Source organism: Mus musculus, chromosome 11 (assembly GCF_000001635.26).
Source record: "Mus musculus strain C57BL/6J chromosome 11, GRCm38.p6 C57BL/6J".
In the NCBI taxonomy this organism is placed as follows: Eukaryota; Metazoa; Chordata; class Mammalia; order Rodentia; family Muridae; genus Mus; species Mus musculus.
Window position 1 is genome coordinate 98,334,035 of NC_000077.6, and position 24,327 is coordinate 98,358,361.

General features: G+C 54.7%; 2 protein-coding genes and 2 long non-coding RNA genes across 5 annotated transcripts; 3 read left to right on the forward strand and 1 right to left on the reverse strand.

The window, feature by feature from the left end:
- The first annotated feature begins 419 nt into the window (after positions 1-419).
- On the forward strand, positions 420-6,864 carry Gm33099 (predicted gene, 33099). Its single transcript, XM_006534642.3, has 5 exons — positions 420-455; positions 658-722; positions 2,046-2,178; positions 3,325-3,477; positions 4,493-6,864. Exons 1-5 carry the CDS (start codon positions 420-422, stop codon positions 4,859-4,861), a joined length of 756 nt encoding a protein of 251 aa, XP_006534705.1. The 3' UTR covers positions 4,862-6,864.
- A 360-nt stretch (positions 6,865-7,224) lies between these two features.
- Positions 7,225-9,825, forward strand: Gm38970. The gene is made up of 2 exons (XR_880194.2): positions 7,225-8,284; positions 8,464-9,825. It is a non-coding gene; the product is annotated as a predicted gene, 38970 (long non-coding RNA).
- Positions 9,826-14,371: 4,546 nt separating this feature from the next.
- On the forward strand, positions 14,372-23,762 carry Ppp1r1b (protein phosphatase 1, regulatory inhibitor subunit 1B). 2 transcript variants are annotated; one of them, NM_144828.2, is made up of 7 exons: positions 14,372-15,140; positions 16,535-16,595; positions 16,851-16,873; positions 17,232-17,307; positions 21,293-21,475; positions 22,791-22,913; positions 22,999-23,762. In NM_144828.2, the coding sequence occupies exons 1-7, from the start codon at positions 15,060-15,062 to the stop codon at positions 23,034-23,036; spliced, it is 585 nt and encodes a 194-aa protein (NP_659077.1). In that variant the 5' UTR covers positions 14,372-15,059; the 3' UTR covers positions 23,037-23,762. The 2 variants fall into 2 exon arrangements, with proteins under 2 accessions (NP_659077.1, NP_001300899.1); NM_001313970.1 differs by lacking the exon at positions 14,372-15,140 and adding an exon at positions 15,962-16,076.
- Positions 16,684-24,249, reverse strand: 1700003D09Rik (RIKEN cDNA 1700003D09 gene). Its single transcript, NR_045477.1, has 3 exons — positions 24,203-24,249; positions 21,389-21,453; positions 16,684-17,960 (listed from the first exon to the last, which is right to left on the reverse strand). It is a non-coding gene; the product is annotated as an RIKEN cDNA 1700003D09 gene (long non-coding RNA).
- Positions 24,250-24,327: the final 78 nt, after the last annotated feature.

Sequence of the window (24,327 nt, forward strand, 5' to 3'; positions counted from 1 at the left end):
AACCCCCTGGCTGCTGCCAGCCATGCATCTCAGGGGGCCTCCCTGGCTGGGCAGACAGGTGAGGAGAGGCTGGCCTCCTCCGCCTCCGCCTCCTCCGGTGTGGGGGAAGGGCAGGAGTGGAGACCCTCGAAGTCCTGAGCTTCTGGCAGGCGTCGCGTTGGGGGAGGAGGAGGCAGGAGGGGCCGATGGCACTGCCCAGAGGGCGCCTGCTCCAGCAGTTCGGATGCTTGGATGCTCGGATGCACAGAGCCTGAGAGCACCTGCCACCTCCCCTCTCCCCAGCCCCCTGTCCCACCTCAAGCGCAAAGGACTCTGGGGGAGGGGGACCTGCCGCTTCCTCCTGGCTCCAGGGTGGGCACCTGCCCCGCTGCCCCCTCCCCCGCCCGCCGCAGTGTGCCGGGGAGCGGCGGGCACGCCAGATGGCGTGGCTGAGAATGCGGCGACGTTGCCGGGAGGTGAGGGCTGGCACGGGTGATATGCGGCTGCGTGCCTCGTGGTGCCACTGGGGAGGGGGAGGGGAGGCTGGGGAGGTGTCGTCCCCTCCTCCGGGTGGTCCTCCTGTCCTGACCCCAGCTCACTGTCCCGTTCTCCTGCACTTTCTCAGGCCGCGCCCTAGGCTGGGCTTTGGTCCCACCCAGCACTGGGAGGGCCTAGCAGGAGCTGAATGAGTGTCGCGCATCAGACCGCAGCTGCCTCGCGACCGAGACGGAGACAAATGACAGGTGGAAGAGGGGCTAAGTCCTCCAGCCAAGCCAGTCACCTCAGGCTGTACCCTTGCTCTAAAAGTGCGGTGACCTTTGCCCCTATAACCTTTGACCGCTGCACCCTGCTTTTGTGGGAAGAGCTCTTTTCCACATGGGTTCTGGTCTCCCAGTACTCAAATTCATCTTTCTCACCAAGAGGCTCCCCAGACACCTCCTCCGGGGAGCCCTCCCCTTCCTCCTTCAGGGCTGCTCTCCTGTTGGAAGACCCCCCTCTCCCACTTGTCTTCTGTTTTGTCTCAGTCGCCATTTGTGATGTCTTTAGTCTGGGGCTCTCACATCACCCATACTACTTGGCTGTAGAGAGACAGTGGGCAGCGGAGTCATTTGGAGTCTCCTGGGGCAGGCAAACCAGAGTGGCTGCCATGCCCAGTGGTCTCCTTGTACAAATGTCAATCTGGGATACTTGGGGTGTAGCTCAGTTGGTAGAAAGTTTGTCAAGTTCCTGGGTCTGATCCCCAGCATCCAAGAGGTGGAAGATCAGAAGTTCAAGGGCAGTGCCTGCTAAATAGAGTCCAGGCTGAACGGGGGCAATGGGAACAGCTTTGAAACCAAAGCAAAACAAACCACACGTTTGTTAGATAGACTTGGAGGGAGGGGGCGTGGCCCTTATCAGTCAGACTTGGAGGAGGGGGCGTGGTCCTCTCCTCCGTGCAGCACGCTCTGTTTTACTAACACTATGAGGTCTTATGCTACATGGCTATATCAGACCGGTGCCTGCCCTGTGGTAGACTCCCTGTTTGGTCCTCAAGTCTTTCAGCTCAGGAGCTCTCCTGAGACCCACCCCCAGCCGGGATGTGTGAGTGTGACTTTCATCCTTTCCCATCACAGGGTTTCTCTGTGTCGCCCTGGCTGTCCTGGAACTCACTCTGTAGACCAGACTGGCCTTGAACTCAGAGATCCACCTGTCTCTGCCTCCTGAGTGCTGGGGTAAAGCTTGCACCACCATCACCCAGGGAAGATGGGCATCAGAACACAGCTGAGTCCTGTCCTGCTGCATCTTCTACCTTTCAGGGCCCTTTGCCTCTCCTGAGGGGCCCAGGCTGCTCACACTTCTTGTCCTGACCACACACCTGGATGTGGTAGTCGCACACTTGGATGTGGTAGTCACACACCTGGATGTGGTAGTCACACACCTGGATGTGGTAGTCACACACCTGGATGTGATACTCGCACACCTGGATGTGGTACTCGCACACCTGGATGTGGTACTCGCACACCTGGATGTGGTACTTGCACACTACAGCACCTCCCTGATTCTCTCACTCGGATGCTGTCCTCCAGGCCTGTCCTGCTGTACTTCATCATCACCTTGTTCCCGGCCTCAGAACCTTTGCCATGCTCTCCCACAGAAGCACACCTCTATCGATTTCTGCCTAAAAGTCACCACCACCAGGAAGACCACCCAGGAGGCTGGGTAACAGGCTCAATGCTCTATACAGCCTTAGTTTGCAGTTGGGGTACCAAGGAACTGTTCCTCTGCTGTTGGGGGAGCAACGGCCAGAGCAAGACAACTGACCAACCACAGACCTACCTCCCTATACCCCTTTCACGTCGATGGACCTTATACTGAGCCCAACATGGCCTAACTTTGGCCTTCCCCTCTGTAAAATGGGCGCGGCGGTTACCGAGGCCTGCCTTTGGGGGCAGCAGTGAGCCTTAGACGAGCTAACAGGTGTGAGTGCTTCTTCAGCCCCTGGCCATCCCTGATGTGGCTTATTTTGCCTCTAGCTTTGGATCAGTGTTCAAATATTTTTGTTCCTGGGGTTCTCTCCGCCATCAGTCTTTGTTCTGCTTCCCTGTCAGGGTTTAGCATAGGCAGTAGATGCTCTTGCTTCTGGTCCTCCCCCAACCCCCACTCCAGGTCCTCACAGGAAGGCCAGATGGAGTTAGTGGCAGCAGACCCCTGGCTTTGGCATCATTTTCACCTTGATCAACTCATATGACATTCTTTCTCCTCGGCTGTAAGAGGGGAACAGTACTACCTGCCCGCCAGGGCCAAGGAGCTGAGGGGGTGACCTGAACCAGAAGGACACTGGGGTACAGAGGAGGCTGAGCTTGGTGGAAGGGGTGGGGCCCAGGCTGGGGAATAACGATGGGGGCTCTGCTTCCATGTCCCCCAGTTACCTCCCCGTCAAATTAGGGCCATAAGTCTGGCTTGGGGATTTCTGGGGCTGACACTACTGGACAGTTAGTTCTCTGGCATGTCTCTTGAGCCTGGCACCAGAGCTGGGGACACTGGAGGCTCACAGTAAACAGTACCAGTGCTGATACTTACAGGGGATAATACTAAGGGCTACCTGGGCAGGGTTTTTTGGTGGGCATAGCCAGGGCAGGAAGCCAGCCTTTAAGCAGCGACATCTTGATTTGTCCTGAGGAGGCTGGTCCTCAGGACGGTGGGTGTCAAGCATAGCCACTGCTTCTTCTGAGATGCAGGGTGGGCCAGCAAAGGGCACCTCAGTCTCAAAGGTGGAGGTGGTTTTGACTTCTGTCTCCTCTTCTCCCCCCCCCCCCACCACTTCCTCTTCCTACTCCACTTCCTATGTCTTCTCCTCCTTCCCAGTCTGGTGCTGAAGATGAAACCCAGGATTTCTCCTACCCATTGAGCTACACTCCCCAGCCCTGCAAGCTTCTTGACAGTGTTCCACTGAGAGGGAAGGGAACAGCCCAGGAGTGGAGCAACCTCCTATTTTCCAGAGAAGAAACCGCAGAAGAGGTGGGGCACAGGAGCACAACTTTTCTACTGTTCCACATTAAGTGACTGGCATAGCTGGAACTAGATCCCAGGGCCCTCGCTGAGTGTGCTAGCACACCCCTGTAATCCCAGCCTTTGGGAGACTGAGGCAGGAGACCACCAGTTGGAGGCCAGACTGGGCTACAGGGTGAGACTCCAAAGCAAAACACTGTTGGGGGTTCTTCTGTCCTGAAACATCAAAGATCAGAGCCCTTGACAGCAATGTAAAACAAAGGTTGGTGTGTGTGTGTGTGTGTGTGTGTGTGTGTGTGTGTGTGTAGGGAGGACATGCCTCAACACACCTGTGGAAGAGGTCAGAACACAATTTGGGGGAATCAGTTCTCTTACCCATCACGTGGGGTTTGGGGGGTCAAACTAAGGTCTTCAGGCTTGGTGGCAAGCACTTTTACCAGCTGAGCCAGCTCACCTGCCCAGAGTCGGAATTTAAACCAAGTTGTGTGAGGTTCGGTCTTGGGCTAATTCACGATTATAAACTGCCCCTCTCTCTAAAGTAGTTTCGGTGACCGGGATGTTAGGAACAGAGGGCCTGGCCATGGAGAAGAAAAGGAGGGACCTTGACAATGTTTGTGTCAAGGACTTGTTCTCTGTCCACCCCACCCCCCCCAAAAACAAAACAAAACACCAGAGTAGTTCCAACTTCAAGGGCATAAGATGGACTCCTTCAGGGCTTCTTCTATATATAGAAAGGGATAGTGTCATTAGACCACCGGCTCCGCTTTTCCTCATCCCTCAGAAGGTGTTTCTTCCTCCAGGAAGTCCTCCTGATTACTCCCCAGGAAATAGTGCTTCTTCTGGCTCTGGGTTTCTAGCTGATTTTAGAAGAAGCTGGTCCCAAAACCTAAGCTTTGCCTCAATCGCTCCTTCTCCTTCCGCTGTAAACCGGGACAGAAAGAGGAGCCAGGCCTCGCAGAAACTCCCCCAAGAAAGCCCTTGGCACCCAGCAGGTCCCCTGCCACTCGCTGCTTCTTTCTCCTAGTCGTCCTTCGTCTGCCTAGCTCCGGGTTCTCGCCTCACCACCCCCGTCCGCGCCTGGCACTGCGCCCGGTGCGCCCCAGCCGCCGGATCGCGCTCGCAGCTCCGACTTCTTGCCTGCCGGGCTCCGTGGCACGTGCCCCGCGCGCCCCTGACCCGTGCTGCACCCCTCCAGGTGGCCTCCGCGCCCACCCTGACCTCCAGAGGTCGCCTGGGGACGGTCGGGGGCCCGGGCTCGGAGGTGGGGGCAGCGGGGACGGCGGCAGGGAGAGGACGCTGCGCCTTTAAGGTGCCACCGCCGCGTGGCAGGGAGACAGCTTGTGCCAGCCCCATTCCGCCCGGCTCCGCTCGCGACGAGAAACACAATGCATAACAATCAGGCGCGCGCTTGGAGCTGTGCCACGCAGCGGGGGCGGGGCGGGCGCGGCCGGGCGGGCGGGGCGCTGGGGTCGCGACCCCTGCCCCAAGTCGGAGGCCGCGGGGGGCCACCCGCGCTCCCCACGCCCGCGCTCTGCACCCCGCAGCCCGCGCGGCGCCCCGCCCCGGCCGCGCTCCCGCTCGGCGCTCCCTGCAAAGTTCATTCCCACTAACTCTTTTCCAGGCCACTTCCCCCTCACATCTGACAATCCGGGGCCCTCATTCTCCCAGTAATCACTCCACTGCACTAATTGCACATGCAAATATGCAAATGCGTATTAATTAATTACTATACTAATTAGTTCTGTGGTATTTGCGAGTAATAAATCATTGGATGGGAGCGAGGAAGCTGGAGACCTGGCCCATTTTCATTCTGCATAAAATTTTAATGGTCTCTCTGGCTGATCCGGGACGGCAACGCGCGGAGAGGCTCTTAAAGGGCCAGAGGAGGCGGGAAAGGGGCAGGGACCGGGAGCTCCGGGTCATCCCGGCCAGGGACTGGCACCCTGGGCGGGCTTGAGACGAATCCCCATTCCCTGTGGGGGCCTGTCTTGAGCCTGCACTTTCCCCCTACCCTTCTCTACCCCTGGCCGCGGGTCCCCAGGGTAGCTTCTATGGAGAGAATCTGAGCGGGGAGGAGGGTGAGCCTCGTTTCTTTAAGAAAGGAAAGGAGGCACGGATCTGCGAGGCCAATGCAAAGGCTTTTGGAGCCCCAGAGACCCTGGGATAAGGGAATGAAGACCCCGTTCCTTGGATGGCGGGGTAAACTGAGTCACAGAACAAGTCAATTTTTAAAAATCTCATCTTCTGTTCCTAGAAAATGTCCTCGGTACCCCTAGTCTTTTCTTGTTTCCTGTGGTGACCATCAAGGTTAGGGGGGCTTCCAGCTTTCTCTTTCCACATGATCACACCGCAGCCCCGCCCCCCGTGGGCACCAGCTGGCACCCTGGCAGAGCAGTCCTCGGCTTGAGTGGGCCCCAGGGACCCTGCTTTATTTCCAGGACATAGTCTGGACCCAGGGCACAGGGAGGGGGCTGGCTGCTTCATTGACTAAAGGCGGCTGAGGGATCAGAGTGGTCCCAAGCCAAGGTCTAGGTGGATGCCAGAGGTGAGCAAAATGGGCAGGTGGGGACCAGGGCCTTGTCCTGAGCCACAACCACTACCAGGGCCCCGCCCTCCAGTTCACTTGTAGTCTCTCTCTAAGTGACTTCCTACTTCCACATGCACAGCATAGGGGCAAAGCCTCAGGGGGCCCCACTGGTCACACCTCAGCAAACAGTGCAGTTGGGGAACTGTTCCAAGAGCTCTAGATGTCTTTGAGACGCAGGCTCCAGGCTCCGCTACCTACCCCCATTTTATGGATGGGAAATAAGAGCACAGGGAGGTTCAAGGTGGCCCACCTGGGATTGGTGTCATGGGCTTTGGCATCTGCATTCCTTACACACACACACACACACACACACACACACACACACACACACAGAGCACACTCTGCCCTCTCTTCCACCTCACCCACAGCTCCCAGTCCAGGTTCATGGGCAAGATCCCATTCCATCCTCATGAATATTAGGATGGAGGTTCTGGGAGCATCCCCATTTTAGGCACGTGGAACCCAAGGGTCGAGGGAAGTTGACCAAGTTGCTCTGGACCATACAGGAAAGCCAGGTTCACTCAATGTCTTCGGTGGGAGGTGGGGGTGGGTAGAAAGGAGTCACGGCAGCCTCTGATTACCAGGGAACAGGAGAGAAAATAGGCTTTCAGCTGGAAAGCTGTGGGGAGAGCTTTCTTCTAGGGAAGCAGGGACCACAGGAGCTCACATGGGGGAGGAGCTTCCCCTCTTTTTCCTGCTGCAGGCTGGGAAGTGGCCCGCGGCTGCCAGAGGAGGGGCCTGGGGAAGGAGACCAGAGACAGAAAGCCCACCAGGACACTGGAACTCAGGAACCCTACCTGGGGTTTCCCCCCCTAATTTTGTCTGGAGCCATGATCTTCATTTTTTTTTTTTAATCAAAAAGTCAGGGGCTGGAGACATGGCTCAGTGGTAAAGAGCACTGACTGCTCTTCCAGAGATCCTGAGTTCAAATCCCAGCAACCACATGGTGGCTCACAACCATCTGTAACAAGACCTGATTCCCTCCTCTGGTGTCTGAGGACAGCTACAGTGTACTTACATATAATAAATAAAATAAATCTTTTTTAAAAAGTCAGAAACTTTTTGGGATTATATATATATATATATATATATATATATATATATATATATATATATATATATATTTGAGACAGAGTTTTGCTCTGTAGCCCTCCCAGGTGTGGGGATTAAAGGGATACTTCTGAGCATCTGACCGTACCCTAGGAAGTTTCACCTCCATGGATTGATTGCTGTTTAGGGGGTCCACAGGAGTTCCCACCTGTTCTGTGCATCAGAGAGGAAGGTGGCTCCCCATTCACAACGGGGCCTTTCTTTTACTGTGTGCTTCTGTTTCTTTTACTGTGTGTTTCTGTGCACCAATTTGTTATGCACATCAATTTGTTACTGTGTGCTTATATGCATCAATTTGTTACTGTGTGCTTTATGTGCGCCAATTTGTTTTCTTTTCACAACGATTTTATTATCCCCCCCATTTTTATAAATTGAGGCAGCGAGGAAAGAAAGGTGGTTGGGGTTGCCTTAGCCTACAGCTAGGAAGTGGTAGCCATAGGATTTGAACTACTGGCCTGTGCTTGGCCCTTCTGCTTCATGTTACAAAGCTTGTGGTGTGGCCAGATTCCTGATGTCCCTGTCCCAAGCAGAGTCTCAGATCCCTGGAGCAGCAGACCTCCACCCTGGGACAGTAGGGACTTGGAGGCACAGGGAGAAAGAGTCGCTTCTTCCATGCCCCTCCTCCTCCTGAGAGGATTCCAGCTACTTTTTCCCCAGTGGAAGAAGCTGGACAGAGAATCTTTCACAAGACCAAGTCTCACCCTGCTCCCGAGGAGGGGGCGTCTAGCAGGAGTGGGTGCTGACCCAGGACGCTCTGCTTCCTCTCAGCATATCCTTGAGAGAAAAGCAGGGTTCAACTTCAGTTAGCATCTGTCAGGGGGATGGCCCTGGCAGAGAAACTGAGATTCCAGCACTCTCAAAAATGAGCCCTGGGCCAAACTAGGGTCCCCTGGCCTCCCAGTGGCCCAAGGGAACTTCAGCAGGAAAGCTATGCCTGCTCACTCCCCAGAGCCAGGGAAAACCTCTGGTGCCACCTTCTGGGCCTGGAAGTGTAGGGAGGGGCACTGGGGTGTGGGAAGGGATAGCCTCCAGGAAAGAAAACACATTTTCATTTTAGCCCTCTGCTGAAGACCAGGGAAGCTGGGCTCACCCGGATTTCCCCTCACTGGGGGTCTGGGGGTAAGTTGGGGGCTGGTGGGCAAAGGAGGCAGAAGGAGTAGGCTGGCAGCCCTGAGCTTCTCCACGCAGCCCCCGGGGCCGGGTGCCTGGGCAGGAGGAGGGGGCAGAGCAGCTGCTGGCGATTTATTAAGCAGTCACGGAAAAATTGGTTTATAAATTAACAGCTGTTTTAACTTTAGGGCCTCTTCTTCAGGGAATGGAAGCAGCCGACTGGACCGGGATTGCAGTGTGTGTGAGGCTGGTGGAGGGAGTGGGAGGCGGCGAGCTTCGGCAGCTGGCATTCTTTGGGGGCAGCCTCAGCTGGCACCTCGGGGGGCACCAGGCAGTGGCCAGAGCAGGGGGTCTCCAGGTGCCGGCGGCTGAGGCGCCCCTCCCCCCTCCATGGGTTGCCGCTTGCGCTCTTCTCACCACATCTCAGCTTCCACCTGGGGGCGCCAGAGAGCATAGATACTACTGTACTCGTTTCTGCCACCAGAGGGCAACCTCGGCACACCGATTTCTGCTTCTCCGGAGATCCGTGGAAACCAAGCTGGGAGGGAAAGAAACCAGGTCCAAAAAAACGGAACTGGAACGAAGCCCAGTGTACGCTAGTGATCTTCCACTCGCGGGTTTTAAACTTGTCGAAGACAGCGGTAAAACCGGACTCCTTTAACCTCAACACTGTGAGTTCGAAGTCAGCGTGGGCTTTTATAGCAAGTTCCAGGCCTGCCAAGGTTATACAGTGGATGTGTCCAAAAGAATGAAGTCTTCAGTGCTGGGGACGTAGCTTAGTGCTAATCTCCTGGACAAGGACTGGGATTCGAGCTTCCTAACACCCTACGCCCAAGGGAAAGGGGGGTGATCTCTGGAGGCTAAGGTTATCTGTGGGTTGGTTTGTTGGTTTGTTTGTAGCCCAGGTTACTCTGCAACTCATGGTTCAACCTCACGACGGCTAGGATTTCAAATATGAGTCACCATGCTAGCTAGAACTGTCTTTTATTTGAACTAGGCTCCGGGAAAAAGCTGCTGAAGCCCTCTGAAGCCTCAGTTGTCCCATCTATAAAATGGGACTATCCTAGAAGATTAAATGAGAAACTGCACCTACAGGGCCTAACTCTGTCCAGGAAAGTAAACGCTCCAAATAGGAGTGTAAAAACAAAACAAAACAAAACAAAAAAAAACAACAAAAGACAAACTCAATAACAAACTTGTTAGTGTCTACAGCTTATGTTTGTTTATTCACTCACTCCTTAGTTCATCTCCCCCACAGTACCTCAGAGTCCAACGGAAAGATACATGGTGTGGAGGATACATGTTAAAACCGTGTGCCATTAAAATCGTGTTCTAAGAGCTTTGATTCTAGATTAGAGAGATAGCTCGGAGAGGTTAAGAGCACTGTCTGCTACTTCAGAGGTTCAAGTCCCAGCACCCAAATGGTGGCTCACAATTGTCTGTAATGCCATCCAGGGGATGTGGCACCCTTGTCTAGCCTCTGCTGACATTGAATTGACATGATGCACACACACACACACACACACACACACACACACACATACACACACGAAGTTAAGAGCACTTGGTGTTTGATTCCCAGCACCCACGTGCCAGCCTACAACGTCTGCAACCCTGGGGTATCCGTTGACCTCCTCTAGCATGGCATGCAGGTGGTTCCCAAGCAGGCAAAACACACATACACATAGCAAACCTTTAAAACAGAGCCTTGATTCACATTGAACCAGTACAGAGGGAGATTGGGCCAGGCAGAGCAAGCGACCTTTCCTCCCCAGTGTGGTGGTAGAGACAGTCACATGCTTATAATACAGACTTTTCAGCTGGACATGGTGGCTCACGACAAAACCCAGCCCTCAGGAGGCAGAGGGCAAGAGAATCTCCAGGAGTTCGAGGCCAGCCTGATCTACATAGTGAGTTTCCAGCCAACCAAGGCTATACAGTGAGACCCTGTCTCAAAATAATAACCAGGGCTAGAGAGATGCCTCAGAAGTTTAAAACACTTGCTGTTTATGAGTCGACCATGGTGGCTCATGGATAAATCCCAGTACTCAGGAGGCAGAGGCAGGCAGAGCTCTGTGAGTTCAAGGCCAGCTTGGTTTACAGAGCGAGTTCCAGGACGATCAAGGCTACACAGAGAAACCCTGTCTTGAAACCAAACCAAACTGCCACCAACAAAAAACCCACTTGCTGTTCGTGCAGAGAACCAGGATTTGGTTCCCAGCACCCAGATGCCAGCTTACAACTCCATCTCCAGGGGTTCAGTCCCCCTCTTGTGGCTCTGCATGTCAGTGATGTACAAGCAAGCAAACACTTATACACAGAATTAAAAGTAAACAGATTGGGCTGGCAAGATGGCTCAGTGGGTAAGAGTACTGACTGCTCTTCCAAAGGTCCTGAGTTCAAATCCCAGCAACCACACGGTGGCTCACAACCACCCAAAATGAGATCTGATGCCCTCTTCTGGTGTGTCAGAAGACAGCTACAGTGTACTTATGTATAATAATAAATAAATCTTTGGGCCTGAGCTAGTTGGAACGAGCAGGGTTGGCTAGAGTGAGCAGAGATCCTAAAAATTCAATTCCCAACAACCACTTGAAGGCTCACAACCATCTGTACAGCTACAGTGTACTCACATACATAAAATAAATAAATAAATAATAAAGATAAACAAATCTTTAAACACAGTTCAAAACTCCATTACAACATACGCTCAGCGCTGTTACGTTGTGTTTGTAAAGTGTTTTCTTTTAAGCGCATAGATTCTGATAGGATTATATTGAATGGTGAAAAGATGCTAGTAGATGAATAAGCCTCAGACGACTGTTTTCCACTGTATTGGCCGAGAATGCCCTTGCCCTCTTTTTTTTTTTTTTTCTTTGAATTGTTCTCTCTACTCCCTTTCCCAATCGCAGGCAAAGATGGCCCTGTGCACCCAGCTAGTTTTCCCCAGCTTCTCTAAGGCTGCTCCCCAAGACTTCCTGGGGCCTTCCTTTCAGCTGCCACATGCCGCTCCTTCCAGTTCCAGCTCTGCTGGGGGTGGGGTGGGGTGCGTGGGTGCCAAGGTCACCTGCTTGATGCCTAACTGCAGACCCACATTGCCAGCCAGCGGTGCTGCAGCCCGAACCCTGGCCGATTCCGCCACCTGCTGGCCGTTCCCAAAACTTCATCTCTTAAAGCGGTGGAGGAAGACTAAACGCTTGAAGACTACCTGAAATCCCGAATTGCACTGGGGCTTAAAATTTGATCCTGTTGAATCATCACAACCACTGTACAGGGTGGGCTTTGAAATATACAGGAGCGAGGAGACACAAAGAAACTGTCTAAGTTCACTCGGGACGCTCCGGACCATCCGGGGCTGACAGACTCTTCGCCCCACCTCCCCACCCCCTCCACCCCCGCCCCCGTGTGAATTTATATGCTTGGGTTGAGGAAGGGAAAAGACCCGATTGTACTTTTTCACCTCCTCAAAGGAGGGCAAAGGCCTCACAGCACCTTCCCAGAGTTGTCTTCCAGAGAAGGAACATGTAGTGGCTCTTGCTTGAAGAAGAAGAAGAAGAAAAAGAGGAGGAGGAGGAGGAGGAGGAGGAGGAGGAGGAAGAGGAAGAGGAAGAGGAAGAGGAAGAGGAAGAGGAAGAGGAAGAAGAAGAAGAAGAAGAAGAAGAAGAAGAAGAAGAAGAAGAAGAAGAAGAAAGTAAATATCAGAAAACCTCAAGGCAGTGTGCTCAGACCCGAGGAGGGACCGGTCGGTCACACCACTATACAACCTTGTCAGTCTGAGCGAGCAGGAATTAAGTCAAATGAGGTCTTGAAATTGTTCTTTGGACTTAGCTGCCTGTTCTTCTAACTCAAGCATAATAACCCAGGAGTGGTATATTATTTTTACATCTCATTTGCATATGATTAATTCCAAGTCGAAGTGAATGGGAGTCACGCTGGCTTCTCAGCCCTCCCACCTGTTTGTCCAGTCCCCCAACCACCACCACACCTCTTGCTAGGCTCTGCCACCCCCATCAGCCTCTACCCACTCCTTGCCCCTGGCCCTCCCTCCCCAGTTCCCTGTTCCTTTCCTCTCTGTCACCCACGCAGCCTCCGCCACCTGGCCGCCCACCGCAAAAACTTTTCCCCAAGTTCCTGAGAAGTCGCGTAGGATCCAGGAGAGAAAAATCAAAGTAATAAAACCTCATTTAATTCCTAACGGAGGGCAGAGCTGTGAGCTGCAATTATCTTAATGTGGAGCTATTTTTATTCTCTTTCCATCTCTGTCTCCTGCTTTTCTGTCATAAGGCATTGTCCCCTCTACTTCCCTTTGTCTCTTAATCTCTCACATGGGTCCTCTTCTTTTTGCTCTCTCTGTGACCAATCCCCCCCACCCCCACCCTCCGTCCCTCCTAGCTCTGTGTTCCTCTGCTCTGTGTTTCCCTCCCTCCCTTTCATGTCTCTGGGGTTGAGGATCCAGAGGCATCACACCCGGGCAGAGCTGGACAAAGAACTGAAGATCACCCACTGTCCCCAAAAGTCCATCTTTTGGGAATAAATTGTGCTCCCATCTCCCTAGCACCATGGGGAGAATCCTTCCTGGTTGTTTAGGACAAACCAGTGGTTCCCAGAAATTTCTAATGGGCACTGAGGTACCATTGGGGGTCGCAGCCTCATCCCTGTCCTCTGCCTCCTTTACCCACCACATACCCTTTCACAGCGACCCCAGCGCAGGGGAACTCCAGCCTCCTACCCCCACTTTGACCTAAAGGCTGCCCAGCGACTCTCTTGATCCTCCCAACATAACAACAGGCTGGGTTTTGCCATTCCTCACCACACCCCATCTGGAAGAGGGGTCCTGGGCCAAGCTAGGAACTGGCAGAGATGCCCATGTCCAGGGACAGCACCCCAGAAAATATGTAAGTCAACAAACTGTGGCCAGGCCTAGGCTGGAGGACATGGAGCCTGTCCACCAGAACATCCTATTCCCAAGAGCAAAGCTTGGCCCCTGATGCGCTCTCTCTCTCTCTCTCTCTCTCTCTCTCTCTCTCTCTCTCTCTCTCTCTCTCTCTCTCTTCCCCCAGAGGGCACTGAGTCTGGGGCAGAACAGCATGCCCCTGACCTCATTTCCATAAGACTCCATTGGCCTCTCAGTCTACCCCTGGGGCCAGAGTGCCCGGCTAGGAGTGGAAAAGTTGCCTGTGGAGTTACGGGTGTGGTGGGGAGGGCTCCTGCTGTTCCTGGCCTAAGAGTGACCAGAAGAGAGGACAGCCAACACAAACAGAACCCCAGGAGGGCACAGACAGGCACAGGTCCACACACACACCCCTTCTGGGCACTACAGAGAGGCACTCAGTCCTCGCCAGCCTCAGAGAGGGTAGTGCCAGCTCCTGCGGAGAGACTCAAGGGCTTGGACAGATAAACAAGGGTACTTAACCCACAAAGTAGCCCCTCTTCTCCATCACACACACACACACACACACACACACACACCTCTGTAGAAGAGACTGGCACCTCAGAATGATCACACACCCCCAGCTCTGTTCCCCAACGCACCAAGCCCACACATGTGATAGCACGTGTACGGGGAAGGCAGCCCCCCAACCCTGCCCCTGGGCTGATTCTGTCCCCTCCCCCAGTAGCTGCGGAGAAAAGGCAAGAGACACGTGAATGCTGGGTACATTGTGGCAGGGACTCATTCCCCCCCCCCCCCGGAATTTGCTCTCACATTCACAGCCTCAAGCCCCTCTCCTGCATACCACCCCCCCCCCCGCAAGCTGGCACCCGCCTGCCCATCACCTTGACAGTCTCTGACATCCTCCTCCACACCCACACCCTCCCCCGCACACACGCAGTCCTCCCACACGCTGCCACTCACACCCGCATCTTTGACACTCTGACACACTTACATAGACTCACACGCTCACACCGCACCGACCCCCACCCTCCCCAGCTACAGCACTCCAGGCCTCTAGCATTCACTTGCACATACTCCCTACCACGATGATGACTGACAGGTGTCCTCCCACGCACACCTCTCTCACACTCGCTTTCTAGGACACCCCCATTCACAGCGTGACATGCTGGCACTCTCTTCTCGACCTCACGGGCCTCCCTTAAAAGTCCACGTCCCGAGGGGGGGTGGGCGAAGAGGTTAAAGCCAGAGTCCCGGCTGCAGCTGCCCCTGCCCCCTCCCCTTAGCGTCACCGCTGGACTTCATTAATAATACAACGCCGAGTTCTGGGGATACTGCAGGGGGCCCCCGGGCCGCTCCCCTAGCCCTGGCTCCCACTCCGCACCCTCCTCCCAGCCCGGGAGAACACGCTTCTCGATGCTCATTGGCCGCTTTCCCCTAAGCCCTCCCTCCAAACGCCTGGGCGCCAGTCCCTGGCAGAGAGGACGGGCTGGGACCCCAGGGTTGGGACCTGTGGGGTGCAGCCAGTAGCGGCAGAGGCGCGGAGAGGAAGAAGGCAGAGTGGGGGATAGACAGAAGCTGGTAGAGCAAGGCCGAGGGCAGCCCGCCGAGATAGCTCAGGCCGGCAGCCAGAGCCCCGCGCCCCAAACCGGTGGCGCGCAGCTAAGGCGCGGGGATCCTGAGCTCTGACCTGGGGACGCTGAGCCCGGCGCTGCAGGCGAGCCCCGCTGTTCAGTCCTCCCGACCGTCGCGCGTTCTCCTCGTGGAGCGCGGGATTTTCCTGGGTGCGGGGACAGTGCTCCTCCTCCTCCTCCGCGCAGCACGCGCCACCCGCAGCTCCGGACAGCCGAGCAGGGCTCAGCCAGACACCCCAAGAACGCTCAGCCGCCCGCCATGGACCCCAAGGACCGCAAGAAGATTCAGTTCTCTGTGCCCGCGCCCCCGAGCCAGCTCGACCCCCGACAGGTGGAGATGGTAAGGGGGCCGCGCCCCATCCACGTATCACCCCCAACACATATTCCCCCACCCCAGCACAGTCCGTCCCGTCCCATGTTGGATCCAGCCTGGACTGCAATGGGGCGCCCCACAGGACTGGAAGTTCGCCGGAGACTCCTAGCAACTTTTCTCCGGACCTTTAAGCCTATCTTGGGCGGGAGAATTCCTGCAGTGAGCGTCCGGAGACTATCAATCAGTTCTCGGGACTGCCCTTTTGGCTCTTATATAGCCCCGCTAGGCTAGTCATTTATTCCCCGCAGAGACCCCATCACCCTGGTGGTATCCCATGGACAGATACAAACAGCTCTGGCGTCTGAGGCTGTCACTTCAACCACTCATGGTCTAGAGGGCCACAGTCTCACCCTATAGGCCTAGTTGTTGGTGGTGGTGGGGTGTCCCCAGAACGTTATTCTGACTACTCTCTGCTCTCAAGACCTGGAACTGCAACCCCAGGGAGTGAGCTGACATCTCTTCCTTGAGGGTTGGGAGACCTACAAAGGTGTGAGGGAGAGTGTCGGAGGCAGAGGTCTGTTCTCCTCGACCTAGCAAGGACACTTGTTGCTGAGATGCCAATGGCTCTGAAGAGGGAGAGCAGTAAAAAGTGGGCAAAGCATGTCTTGGTCTTGGGGTGCTTGGTTGGGGTGGGCTGAAGCCTGGGCCTAAGCAGCCTTTGGCAGCAGCCGCTCCAGCCTCAATTACCTGGTCCTCTCTCTATTTCCCTGGAGCGTCAAGGGGACCTAATTAACTGACAGTTGGTCTGATTGCCAAGCTAGGGTGGCCAAGGAGAGCAATTTTACATTTTTTTTTCCCATGAGAACTGGGTGATAAATTCTACAGCTTGAGAAAGACTCTAACCTCCAGAGACCCCAGCAGACCCCTCAGTGTCTGGAGTTAAGGCCCCCACTCGAGCTTCAGGTGAGGGTAGGGGTGCCTGCGGTACTGGGCTCAGACTTCCTTTGCAGCTGAGTCCAGCTGCTTTGAAGTCCTTGAGCTGACCTTTGGTGGGTAGGGCCATAGGTAGCTCCCTTGGAGTGCTTAAGCTGGCTGTAGGAGTTGACACCAGCTTTGGTGTCTAGAGAAAGTTCTACAGTAGCTGTGGAGTGTGGCTCTCTGGACTAGGAGTCCAGGGATGGTTTTTCTAGTCCTTTGGATCAAGTGTGCTGTGTGACCTTGGGCACTTTGCTGAACCTCTCTAATTCCCGGACTTTTAATCCCCGTAAAATAAAGCGATTGCATGAGCCGAGTGAGCTCTAGCTGCCTTTGATTCTCAGGCTCCCTGAGGACTCCAAAGCCCAGCTCCCAGCTGGCTGAGTGCGATGGTGAGGTGCCCCTATAGGGCATTTATCCTGTCCTTCCTTCCTCCATCTCTCTAGATCCGGCGCCGGAGACCAACCCCTGCCATGCTTTTCCGGGTCTCAGAGCACTCCTCACCAGGTAGGGTCCATTCCCTGCTCCCTACCCCAATTCTGGGGCCTTTCTAAGTGCTCCCACGAGAGAGGGTCAGGCTGGAGAATGGAGGCCTGGAATGCCAACACAGCTGGGTTGGTTTATTTTCTTGGCACCTGTTGGCACCAGGAGGGAAGGGCACACTTTTGCCGTCCCAGAGACTGAGGCTTTGGGGAAAGTAACCTTATTCTTTTTCTCTTCCTCCTTGATCATGGTTGCTGTATGCCTGATGGCCTTTCTCAGAGGAGGAGGCCTCTCCACATCAGGTGAGTTTCCTGGGGCAGCTGGAAGGACACTTAGCTGGGCCCTCTGGGGTGTGGTAGACTGATATCTGCAGAGCCAACCTAGGCCACCACAGGACATATTGGCATGTCAACTGCATTTTCCCGGAAAGATCCTGTTCTAGTGTCACCCTCTCTCTTAGTGGGGCGGGGCTGATGTGGGGTGTCCACGACCAAGAGAGGGTCCTGCTCTGAGTCAGGCTTCTGCTAATGGGGGTGGGGCTTTGCCTAGTTGTCCTAGGTGTCCTGTGCTCTGTCAGCTGTCCAAGTCAGTTGTCCCACTGGAGGGAGCGGAAAGGGAAGGGTATCTGGGGAGCCTGTTTCAACTGCTTCTTTCCTGTAGAGAACCTCTGGAGAGGGGCACCACCCAAAGTCGAAGAGACCCAACCCCTGTGCCTATACGCCCCCATCACTGAAAGGTACTAATCCCACCCCTCCATCTGTCTTATGGTCTCCTGGAACTCTGCACGTGGGGGAGGAAGAGGAACTGTCAGCTGGGAAGGACTGCCACCAACCCTTTCTGCCTGACTTGGGAGAATAGTTCCTTTTTAGGTTTCCAGAGGCAGGGAGAGGGCAGCTAGGGTCTTAACAGTAGGTTGAAGGGTTGAAGCGGGGAGCTGGGTAGCCCCACAGGACAGTAAGCCTTGAGATGAGAGACTCTGATGGTGTCTCTGCTGGGCCATGCTTGCTGCCTGCCTTCCCCTCTGGCCCCACGGCTCCACTCCAGTGTGCAGGTCTTCATGCTGGGCTCCTGCATCCACTTTTCTGTCTGGGTTAAAAGGTATCACTCCTGTCTCATATTGCCAGGTCTCATGGGTGGGCGATGGGTGAAATAAGATGAAGATTCGGAGGCTCACAGGGTAGCTCAGTGGTAGAGCATTCGATTGACATGCCTTGGGTTAAAGCGATTTTTAGATAAGTCAGTATGGTGGTGCAAAGCTCTGTGTTAGCTCAGCATTTAGGAGACAGGTCGTTTTCATGAGTTCAAGGCCAAACTGGTCTATAGAGAGGGTGCCAGGCCAGCCAGAGTTGCACAGCAAGTCCCCCGTCTCAAAAAGCAAAACAAGAATACCTGAAAACAAAACCAAAACAAAGTCACTTGATGGCTCACACCTGCAACCCCTGCCCTTAGGAGGCAGAGACAGGAAGATGGCTATGGACATGAGCCTGGGCCGCACAGTGAATGCCAGGCTAGCTAGGGCAATGCAGCAAGAGTATGTCTCATACAGAAATGAAAACTGAGTGATTCAGTCCCTGGCCTCTGGGGTCCTTTGCTTCTGAGGGTCAGGGAGAGTTTGCAGGAGAGACAGCGCTAAGGCTTAGGGAATCAACGGGCCAGAAAAGACAGGTGAAGAAATGGGGCGCGCAGAGGGGCTGGCGGCGTGAAGCCAGGTTTTAAGGACAGCTGGAGACTTGATTTCTGGCCAGGGAGCTGGGGGAGACACACCTGAAGGAAGAGCAGGTGCACTGAGTGAGCCAAAGGCCTCTTCCTAACTAGGTGCCAGTGGCCTGCCACACCCCACCCCACCCCCAACCTAGGCCTTTCTTGCCGGGCTTGTCCCTTCTCCTGGGGCTGGAAGGCAGCAATAGTGTGCTGAGAGTTCCCCAGGTGGATGGGTTTAATGTGGCTTTCCAGCAGCCAAGGTCAACACATGCACCTGTCAGCCTTCCTGCCACGCCTGGGAGCACAGGAGAGAAGCAGGGAGGACTGCAGAGAAGAGTTGGTGTTCTTCTTCTCCCAAGACAGGAACATGAAGGAAGGAAGCTACAGCGAGTGGCAGCGGGCAAGGACTTCCCGGAGGGACGTGTAGAAGGGCTTAGAGTGGGCATGAAGACAAGTGGCGTGTTACCCAGGAGTACAAGAACTTGGCCTTGAGACTGGGGCGTGGAGTGTGTGCATAGCACACGTGAGACCCTGGCTCCCAGTACCAGCACCACGTTAACCAAGTGTGCTGACGCGCCTGTAAGCCTCCACTCAGGAGGCAGAGTCGGGACGGTCAGAAGTTTGAGGTTGTGCTCAGTGAGTTTGAGGCTGACTCAAGGTACATAATGAGAGTCTGTCTTAAGACAATGTGCGTCTTCTCCATCCTAGGCTGGGTGAATATGAGGGGGACCACCATCCCATGTCCTTTCAGGGGAGGTGTTAGGGATGGAAGCCGGGTCTTACACACTAAGCACACACTATAACGCTGAGCTACACTTTCAGTTCAGCCCTCCCTGGCTTTGGCTGTATACTTAGGAAGTGGGCTAAGGGAGGAGTTTAGGGCCAGGAAATTTCTTGTGTACCAAAAGTTGACCAAAGATCTGTCTACTCCAGCCTCTCTGGGCTGTGTCTATAGCATCTGAGTAGAGAAACACAGGGATGGTGGGAAGGAGTCAGGCTGTACTGGGGTTCTTGACTCTTTTTTTTTTCTGAGACAGGGTTTCTCTGTGTACCCCTGGCTGTCCAGGAACTCACTCTGTAGACCAGGCTGGCCTCAAACTCTGAGATCTGCCTGCCTCTGCCTCCCAAGTGCTGGGATTAAAGGCGTGTAAGGCCACCACCCCCCCTTCTGGGTTCTTGAATCTTAACAAGGAAGACTTGGGGTAGGGGGATTTTAAGGTCCTAGAAATGGAGAGGTAAAAGAAGGAGACAGTGTTGTAGGGAAAGATTCTTGAAGGCCCAGGGAGGCACGAGACACTGAGTAATGCCAGCAGGAGCTCACGGGGTGGGGGAGGGAGAGGGGGAGCAGAGGCACTGCACACACCTGCCAGCACCTTGGATCACGAACTAAATAACTCTCCTCCCCCGACTGCCTGCCGCCACCTCTCCCCCAGCCCAGAGGCCCTTCTGCACCGAGATGGTTCTATTTGGCAAGCTTAGCCCTTTCTGGGTAAGGGCAAGTGTCTGGCAGGGCTTGAGTTTTGTAGGGCAGGATTCAAGAGCCCTCCAGGAAGGGTGGACAGCACTAAGCCTCAGGGGAGCAGTGGGGTGGGTGTGGGTGCTTTGAGGTCAGGTCAGAGCTCTCTGGGTTGGCTCAAGGTGAAACTTTGCCGGGTCCCCAAGGCCAGGGCAGGGCAATTTATTGAGATTTTATTGCCTGGGTAGCTTACCCACAGGCAGCGGGAAGAGGTAGGTTGGAAGCTGGGGGCAGGGCGGGGCATTGGGCACACACAATGCACCCTCTGTGCCTGTCCCTGAGTTGGCAGGAGTGCATGGCCCTGCTCACTGCATGGGAGGTTTCCAGCCTACCCCCTGGGCTGCAAAGGGGAGGGGCCGCTGTTGGATTAAGTAGCCCAGAACCACTGGCCACTGCAGAGTCTAGTCTGGGGGCAGTGGCCCTAGTGTCTCACCTACTCTAAAATCCTGATAGTCCCTGGCCCCTTGCTGACCCTGCTCTAGTCTTTAGTTTTGTTTGAGGGGCTTGTTTATGTAGCCCAGGATAGACTAGACCTCACTAGGTTTCATCCACTGCTGAGGATGCATTTCTATTCCTGATCTTCTTGCCTCTACTTTCTGGATGCTGTGATTCCAGGCTTCTGCTAGGAACAAAACCCAGGGCCCTGCAAACGCTACATCCCCAGTCCCCCCAGCACCCCAGCCTTAACCCAGTACTGTTCTTTCAAACCCTGACAATCCCCAGAACCCCCAGCCCGTCCTTGTTCCCTCCCCGCCTTGCGTCTTTGGGAAGCCGCCCACACTGTTCCTTTCCTCGGCTGCATCTGAGCAGGTCTTCGTGGTGGTGGTGGTGGGGTGTTGCTGCTTTCTGGGTCACCGCAGAGGGAGCTGGGAGATTAGGGATATGGGTCACGACTGTGAGGGCTGCATCTGAACAGTCCACTTGCCCAGCCGGGACTTTACGGGGGGTGGGGGGGCCCGCAGAGTGCTGCGCCCTCAGGCTGTTCCTGCCCGGGGAGCCTGGGAAAGAGGTGCAGACTGGTATCTAATGCTGGACAGTCTGGGTCAGAGAGGCCACAGCAAAATGGATCATTGTGAACAATATCAGGAAAAATGGCTCCGGTCTATAGGCCTGACACCTTCTGCCTGGGGTTAATGCTGCTGGGAAACACTTTCCAGTACTGGGCACCTGGTTATGGAAGCTCCCTGGCCAGAGAATGCTAAGCTGTTGCTGTGCTGGCCTGGTCTTGCCCAGACAGGTGTCCTGTGGTGCAGGGGAGTTTTCTGGTGCCCGTCTTGGGGGGGGGGGCAGCGTTCTCGGAACAGCTTAAGAGCTAATGTGATTAAAAATGTACGCCTGTGGCTCCTACCTTGGTTTGATGTCCACCCTCTGTAGAGTGGATGGTGGCCTTTCACCATTGGACTTGGGCCCCTTAGGGCAGCACCTCTGCCTCAGTGGCATGCATGAGCTGCTCCTTCATCTTGGTTGACCCTTGTCCCCCCCCCCCCCCCGTCCCCTCCGCCAGCTGTGCAGCACCTGCAGACCATTAGCAACTTGAGTGAGAACCAGGCCTCGGAGGAAGAGGATGAGTTAGGGGAGCTTCGGGAGCTTGGGTACCCACAGGAGGATGATGAGGAGGATGAGGATGAAGAGGAGGACGAAGAAGAAGACAGCCAGGCGGAGGTCCTGAAAGGCAGCAGGGGCACTGGTAAGCTGAAGGGGCTGTGGTCTGTGGTTCCTGCTACCGTGGGTCAGGTGTGGTGGCTCTTCCAGAAGGATCCTGCGATGTCCTTCTGCGGCCAGCTTCTGAGACCAGGCACCCCTCAGTCTTGGTTAACCTGTCGCCTGATTAGGTTTTCCCCACCGTTCATCCCTTTCTAAAAACTAAGGCGAGACACAGGACAACCGAGGCTAGACCCAAAAAGGAACTGTCTATCCATGGAAGCCAATTGTGAGGAGGTTCATAGATCGAGAGAAAGCCTAACATTTCCTTTCATGCATTTCTGAACCTAGCATGCGCTCTCTGCTGTGCTGAAGGAGGCTGGCTGATTTGCCCTCTCCAGGACCCCTGAGAATGTCTTTTCCTTCCTAGGATAGGGTGGGAGAGTGCCCTCTAGTGTCCAGATGTAGAATTGACGATTTAAGAGCCAGTCTGGTCTGCACCTCTACTTTAACCGCAGCAGCCTGGAGATAAGGCGCCTAAAACCTACACAGGAAGCTGCAGAGCCAGAAAGAAATCCCCAGGAGATGCCCCAGCACTAGACAACTAGGCAGAATGACCTCACTCCCTCTCATGGTTGTGTCTTCCACTCCTGGCCACCAAAGGCTGTGCTTCATCTGTTTAGCCTGGTGCACATTAAACTTTTTGGACCTGTTTTTTTTTTTTTTTTTTTATGGGAATGACACACAGTCTCCCGCTCCCATTCAGCTCTTGGGCTCAGACAAAAAAGCCTTGGGTCTCCTTCTTGCATCTCTGGCTGTGAGGTGTCAGTGAGCTCCTTCTGAGCCCCCACCCCCACCTGAGAACAGATGGGAGATGAATGAAAGCGACTCCCTCAGGAAGGAGAAGGGGGCCCTGAGTCACATGACCGGACCCTCAAGGAACAACATCAATTTCCCGAATTCCGGAATAACTCTGGAGACCAGTTCTGGGCCTCTTGAGAGTATAGGATCTCATTCTGCAATCCAGGTTGGCCCGAATCTTAACAGTGCACCTCAATCTTAATCAATGACCTTGAATTCAAAGCAATCCTCCTGCTTCAGCCTCCTGATGGCTGCATTTTTAGTGTAAGCCTCCACACCCAGCTTCCCAGAAGGTATTATCTAAGGTAATCTACACCGATCTTCTTACATAATATTTCCTTTGGAAAAGTGCCCATGAACTAAGTTACAATCACGGGGACAGAAGTCCAGGCCAGTGTTCTGCCCGTTATGCAGCAATGGATGTCTCAGAAGCTCAACCTCAAGCCATCAGAGAGCACCAGAGGGGCACTCAGCCTATGTATGTATGCCCTCTCTTTCAGTGGGGCAGAAGCCTACTTGTGGCCGGGGTCTGGAGGGGCCCTGGGAGCGCCCACCTCCTCTGGATGAGCCCCAGAGAGATGGAAACTCTGAGGACCAAGTGGAAGGCAGAGCAACACTAAGTGGTGAGCTTTGGAGTGTGGGCTGGGGAGGTGGGTGGGAACCTCATGGGCCAAGCCTGGCCTTGAGTCCTCTTTATTTGTCTTTCAGAGCCTGGAGAGGAACCTCAGCATCCCAGCCCCCCCTGAGCCTGGCACATAAGCTCAGAGCCCTGTATCTCCCAGGAGGAAGTGTTCCCCAGAAACCCACTCTGTCCCCACCCTCCTTTGTACCCTGTCTTTCACCTGCTAGGGCTGCGGCTTCTGACTTTTAGAAGACTAAGGCTGGTCTCTGTTTGCTTTGGCTGAAGCCCAGAGTCCCCAATGCCTTTCCCTGCCAGTCATTCTTCTATTTACCCGGTGGGAGTAGGGAGGTGAGAGAGCCCACACTGGAAACCCCAGAAGGCCATAAACAACCATTTATTCTCCACAAGTCCCCTCCCTCTCCAGATTCTCTCCCCTGGGCACAGGAGACCCACAGGGCAGGTCCTAAGATCTGGGGAAAGGAGGTACTGAGAGCCTACAGGTGCCCTGAGATCTCCTCCTTCCCCTACCAGTGGTGGGCGTTGAGTCCCCAACCCTCTCATAGACTTCAACCAGGGCTCAGGTCTCACGCATTCTTTGCAGAGCCTCAACATGTCCCTCCCTTAGTATCCCATTCCTGCTGGGTGCCTGCAAGATGGACTGGCAGAGGCTGCTTGCTGCGTTTTGTTTGTGCTTTGGTGCCAGGAATGCACTTACTATCTGTCCTTAGGGGGCCACACAGTGGGGGGAGCCTGGTTCTCCTTGTCCTCCAGCAACTTGGTTCCCTTCCCCTTCTTCCCTTACTCTAGGCCTGAACCCCTCCTACGCTGTAATAAATCTTTGTAAATAATTGTCCTGAGACTCCTCTTTCAGGGGAGGGAGGAGAGACCGGGAAGTAATGGTATGTTCTGACAGGAAAAATGGTGGTTATCTTAGGGTCAGGATCTTGCCTCTCGTGTCCAGCCCTTCCCAGGAAGGAGCCTTTCCTGCAGGCTATACGCATGGCAGACATACTAGCTCCTGAGGGAGATGGCTAAAAGCCAGGGGAGAACAAAGGTCCTTTAAATATGTGTGATGGATGTGGTGCTGCGCGTCAGTAATCTCAGAACTTGGAAGGCTGAGTTCGTGGCCAACCTGAGAACGTCTCAAAAACGAAAAATGGATTTCTCCAAGGGACTTGTGCTCACAAATCGGCCCTCACACAGTTCCCCTTCACTCCACAGTGTCAGGCCTGTATGATCTAATAACCAAGACACCCTGGGGTTTTATCCCTTGCTCCTGCACGGTCTTACACAGTTTAACTTCGGTTGTGGCTCCGCTTCCGGACCTCGTCTCCGAGAGAGGGGCGGACCGGGGCGGAGCTTCAGGGTCACACGAATCCCGATTGGCTTTGGGGGCGGGCTCGGGGGGGCGGGTT